General features: G+C 37.0%; 1 protein-coding gene across 4 annotated transcripts in view; it reads left to right on the plus strand.

The window, feature by feature from the left end:
• SH3BGRL (SH3 domain binding glutamate rich protein like) overlaps window positions 1-1697 on the plus strand; it is a 121133-nt gene extending 119436 nt beyond the window's left edge. For all 4 annotated transcript variants that reach the window (XM_086389884.1, XM_086389883.1, XM_086389882.1 and 1 more), the window contains one exon: window positions 385-1697. In XM_086389884.1, the coding sequence (XP_086246010.1) occupies window positions 385-417 (33 nt within the window). In that variant the 3' untranslated portion in view covers window positions 418-1697. The remainder of the gene's footprint in view (window positions 1-384) is intronic.
• Window positions 1698-6000: the final 4303 nt, after the last annotated feature.

Below are 6000 nucleotides of genomic sequence, written 5' to 3' on the forward strand. Positions count from 1 at the left end.
GTATCTTAAGCCTTAATTTAACAAAACTCAGCAGACTGGAAACTGTAGATGACAATGCTTTTGAACACTGAATTTTTGTGAAAAATCACTCAAAAAGGAAATTAGCTACTTTTAAATAAAATGGTAACTATACTTGACACAAGTGTAAATCATTCGCTTTTATGGAATTGTAGACAGTTCTCTATTACATCTGTTTCTAGGCAGAAGTTTCTATATTATAGTTTTTCTATTAAGAATTTTTAAGCCATCTTTTTCTGGGGCCTATTTTTCTGATTTTAAATATTCTTAGTGATTTGAGATAATATAGTTTACTAAAAATACACATGGATGTCTGTTTTATGATATTTAAATCTGTTCTTTTTTTTTTTTTTTTTTCCATTTCAGGAAGCAGAAGCTCAGGCAAAGCAGCAAGCATGAATCTTAAATATTCTCCCTTAAGCATCCTAAAAAAGGAGTCTCCATTGCTTTTTATAAAATATCAAAATTATCATGGCTTCAAAAGAAATAGGCTTAATGTTGAAATAATTGATTAGTTTGTACTTTCACATGCAAACAGTTAAAATGAATACATAATTAAAATGTTAATATTGTGATGAGGAAAGTAGGAAATGAACATGAAATTTTAAGTAGGTGTCATGGAATACTACTGTTGTCTGCTAAGGCATTTTATGTACTTCAGTGATTTTAAAAAGCAAGTACCTGTTCCCTTTTTCGGTATTATTATTGCAGTTTAATTATATCTGTATCTCTTCATTGAATAATTTTAAAAGGCGAGTGAGAATTTGTCTCTTGTTCCCAAATTGCCTCATTAATTTTAGTGAACAAAAGTCTGTACCTTTTTAATGTGAAATTATTGTGACTAAAAAGTAGTTGCAGTTAATGTTTATGATATGTCATGCGTTGTAATTTCCTGTGGTATTTATAACATTCCCATTCCTTTGTAGTTAAAAGTTTAAAAGAGTTCTATGTACTGAATCACAGGTTTTCTAGGCTTCCAAATGTAGCCTTTCATTGCATATTTCAGTGACCAGAACAGATGACCTCCCACACACACAAAAAAAGATGTATTCAGTTGAAAAATTTCTTGCTTAACCACAAAGTTTCTTGCTTTACTTTCATGCAATAATGTTGCTAAGCTGCTTGCCCTGGAAAAATATGCATATGTAGGTTATGGAAGTGGGATGGCAAATAAGTTTAAAATGGCATCCTTTTCCAAAGAACTCAGACTTTTAATTAACTTTTAAAATAGATTGGAAATGTTTCCCCTTTTAAAGCAACTTATGATCATGAATGCCACTATCTCTGACATTTTTGTTTCAGCTTATTGTATGAGTGCATTAATCTAAGCAGAGAATCTTTTCTATGCCTTTATTCCAGTGAATAGCATAAGTATCAGACAAAAGGATCAATTTTTTAAATATTAATTTTGAAAATTTCTTAGAAGACAAGAAACATTATGGCCTACATCAGCCAAAAGACATGTATATTGTGCTTTAGTTCCACACTACTATTGTACTTTGGTTCCACATTACTGAAAGCAGACACATTTTACTTTAAATTACTTTATCATATCATTTGATGTATGCAAGTCTGTGCTCTTTGCCAAAATCAACATATAATGAAGACATGGCTTTGTTAACTGAAATTTAAACTTGATGCAATGTTTTAAAATAAACTCAGTACTTTCAAAAACATAATTTTTGTGTTCATAGAGTTTCTAAATAGTGCAATAATAATTTTAGGTGGGTAATACACTTTTTAGATAGTGGGAAAGGAGAAAAGAGAAAATAACAGAAAACACGTTGAATACACTTTCTAAATTTCTCATTTAGGGCTCTGAATTTTGCAATATACACTGGAGTCAAACAAAGAATTATTTTGTGTACAAAAATATGCTGTGGAGAGCTCTAGAGTAAACAGGGTATTTTGTAATAAATTCTGGAAAATGCTAAAACATTTTTTATCAATATTTTCTCCTGAGCTTTATTAAATGCAGATGATGATACTTGCAGTATTTTATGTGGGCATTTTTGCTTTTCTTTTAGTTTCAAATAATCAGTACTGTCAAAAACAGACATTCTTTAAAAATAGATGGCATTTTTGAGATATTTATATCTAGCGATACTGCTGCTACATATATATGTAAAGTAAAATGCTGAATTGAGTCTTTGCAAATTGAAATCTTTCTTTTTGTCAGCTGAGTACTATGTGTCCTATAGATATAAAAAAAGCAAGTGAAATTCTGAATATTAGGAAGTGCCTTCAAGACCATGCTGATTTTGGTCACTGCCCCCTGTACAATGTTATGAACCTTCTTCCATAGTTCCTCAGACACTCTGCCTACCAGATCTAATCCCTTGAATCTATTTGTCACCTCCACTGTATAATCATAAGGGATTTGATTTGGGACATACCTGAGTGGCCTAGTAATTTTTTTCTTACTTTCTTCAATTTAAGTTAGAATTTTGAAATAAGGAGCTCATAATCTGAACCACAGTCAGCTCCAGGTCTTGTTTTTGCCAACTGTATAGAGCTTCTCCATCTTTGGCTGCAAAGAATATAATCAATCTGATTTCAGTATTCACCATTTGGTAATGTCCATGTGTAGAGCCATATCTTCTGTTGTTGGAAGAGGGTGTTTCCTATACCCAATGTGTTATCTTGGCAAAACTGTTAGCCTTTGCCTTGCCTCATTTTGTACTCCAAGGCTAAACTTGTTTATGTCTCCAGATATCTCTTGACTTCTACTTTTGCATTCCAATCCCCTATGATGAAAAGGACATCATTGGGTTTGTGTGTGTGTGTGTGTGTGTGTGTGTGTGTGTTAATTCTAGAAGATCTTGTAGATCTTCAGAGAACCAATCAACTTCATCTTTTTCAGCATTAATGGTTGGGGCATAGTCTTGGATTATTGTCATGTTGAATGGTCTGCTTCAAAATGAACTGAGATAATTTTGTTTCTGAGATTGCACTCAAATACTGCATTTCAGACTCTTTTTTTGACTATGAGGGATATTCCATTTCTTCTAAGGGATTCTCACCCACAGTAGTAAATATAGTCATCTGAATTAAGAATAGCAAGGAGAGATAAGAAAGCCTTTCTCAGTGATCAATGCAAAGAAATAGAGGAAAACAATAGAATGGGAAAGACTAAGATCTCTCCAAGAAAATTAGAGGTACCAAGGGAATATTTCATGCCAAGATGGGCTCGATGAAGGACAGAAATGGTATGGACCTAATAGAAGCAGAAAATATTAAGAAGAGGTGGCAAGAATACACAGAAGAACTGTACAAAAAAGATCTTCATGACCCAGTTAATTATGATGCTGTCGTCACTCACATAGAACCAGACATCCTGGAATGTGAAGTCAGACCTAATAGAAGCAGAAAATATTAAGAAGAGGTGGCAAGAATACACAGAAGAACTGTACAAAAAAGATCTTCATGACCCAGTTAATTATGATGCTGTCGTCACTCACATAGAACCAGACATCCTGGAATGTGAAGTCAAGGGGGCCTTAGGAAGCATCATCACAAACAAAGGTAGTAAAGATGATGGAATTCCAGTTGAGCTATTTCAAATCCTAAAAGATGATGCTGTGAAAGTGCTGCACTCAATATGCCAGCAAACATGGAAAACTCAGCAGTGGCCACAGGACTGGAAAAGGTCAGTTTTCATTCCAATCCCAAAGAAAGGCAATGCCAAAGAATGTTGAAACTACTGCACAATTGCACTCATCTCACACGCTAGTAAAGTAATGCTCACAATTCTCCAAGCCAGGCTGCAGCAATATTTGAACTGTGAACTTCCAGATGTTCAAGCTGGTTTTAGAAAAGGAAGAGGAACCAGAGATCAAATTGCCAACATCCGCTGGATCATTGAAAAAGCAAGAGAGTTCCAGAAAAACATCTACTTCTGTTTTATTGACTGTGCCAAAGCCTTTGACTGTGTGGATTACAATAAATGTGGAAAATTCTGAAAGAGATGGGAATACCAGACCACCTGATCTGCCTCTTGACAAAAATGTATGCAGGTCAGGAAGCAATATTTAGAACTGGGCATGGAACAACAGACTGGTTCCAAATAGGAAAAGGCTGTATATTGCCACCCTGCTTATTTAACTTATATGCAGTGTACATCATGAGAAATGCTGGGCTGGAGGAAGCACAAGCTGGAAACAAGATTGCTAGGAGAAATATAAATAACCTCAGATATGCAGATGACACCACCCTTATGGCAGAAAGTGAAGAGGAACTAAAGAGCCTCTTGATGAAAGTGAAAGAGGAGAGTGAAAAAGTTGGCTTAAAGCTGAACATTCAGAAAACTAAGATCATGGCATCTGGTCCCATCACTTCATGGCAAATAGATGGGAAAACAATGGAAGCAGTAGCTGACTTTGTCTTTTTGGACTCTAAAGTCACTGCAGATGGTGATTGCAACCATGAAATTAAAAGACAGTTACTCCTTGGAAAGAAAGTTATGACCAACCTAGATAGCGTATTAAAAGCAGAGACATTACTTTGCCAACAAAGGGCCATCTAGTCAAGGCTATGGTTTTTCCAGCGGTCATGTACGGATGTGAGAATTGGACTGTGAAGAAAGCTGAGTGCTGAAGAACTGATGGTTTTGAACTGTGGTGTTGGAGAAGACTCTTGAGAATCCCTTGGACTGCAAGGAGATCCAACCAGTCCATCCTAAAGGAGATCAGTCCTGAGTGTTCACTGGTAGGACTGATGTTGAAGCTGAAACTCCAGTATTTTGGCCACCTTATGTGAAGAGTGGACTCATTTGAAAAGACCCTGATGCTGGGAAGTTTGAGGGCAGGAGGAGAAGAGGACAACAGAGGATGAGATATTTGAATGGCATCGCCGACTCAATGGACATGACTTTGAGTAGACTCTGGGAATTGGTGTTGGACAGGGAGGCCTGGCGTGCTGCAGTTCATGGGGTCACAAAGTCAGACACAACTGAGCGACTAAACTAAACTGAACTGAATTAAATTTGCTCATTCCCATCCATTTTAGTTCTCTGATTCCTAAGATGTCGATGTTCACTCTAGCCATCTCTTGCTTGACCATGTCCAATTTACCTTGATTCATGGACCTAACATTTCAGTTTCCTATGCAATAGGAAAAGCCATCAGACTTTACTTTCACCACCAGACACATCCTCAACTGAGCGTTGTTTCCCCCTTTGCCTGACTTCTTCATTCTTTCTGGAGCTATTAGTAATTGCCCTCTTCTCTTCTCCAGTAGCATATTGGACACCTCCCAACCTGGTGGGCTCAACTGGTGTCATATCCTTTTGCCTTTTCATACTGTTCATGGGGTTCTCAGGTCAAGAATATTGGAGTAGTTTGCCCTTTCCTCCTCCAGTGGACCACTTTTTGTCTGAACTCTTCACTATGATCCATATGTCTTTGGGTGGCCCTGCATGCTTGGCTCATAGCTTCACTGAGTTATGAAATGGTTAAGTCAGTCAAAACAAACAGGTTTGTTCATGTAGATGGGGCTTGGGGGGAATTATGGATAATTCCATTTCTTTTCACTTTCACTCATAATAGAGGAAATATATGCAAATCACATATGGTTTTAGTACTCTTGCCTGGAAAATCCCATGGATGGAGAAGCTTGATAGGCTGCAGTCCATGGGGTCGCTAGAAGTCAGACACGACTGATTGAATTCACTTTCACTTTTCACTTTCATGCATTGGAGAAGGAAATGGCAACCCACTCCAGTGTTCTTGCCTGGAGAATCCCAGAGACGGGGGAGCCTGGTGGGCTGCCATCTCTAGGGTGGCACAGAGTCAGACACGACTGAAGCGACTTAGCAGCAGCAGCAAGCATTAGTAAAATACTAAATGAAGGCATTGGAGAAGACTGCATATTAAATTTATAATAACTAGCTTGAAGTAAAGGTGGGGAAAAACAAATTAAGTATCTGTTGTAGTGACTGACCTTTCAGCAAGTGGTACATAGCCTTTCCAACTCCATTCTACA

This window comes from Bos grunniens, chromosome X, assembly GCF_055505025.1.
Source record: "Bos grunniens cultivar Pamir isolate PY7600 chromosome X, Bosgru_T2T1.0, whole genome shotgun sequence".
NCBI classification, from domain to species: Eukaryota; Metazoa; Chordata; class Mammalia; order Artiodactyla; family Bovidae; genus Bos; species Bos grunniens.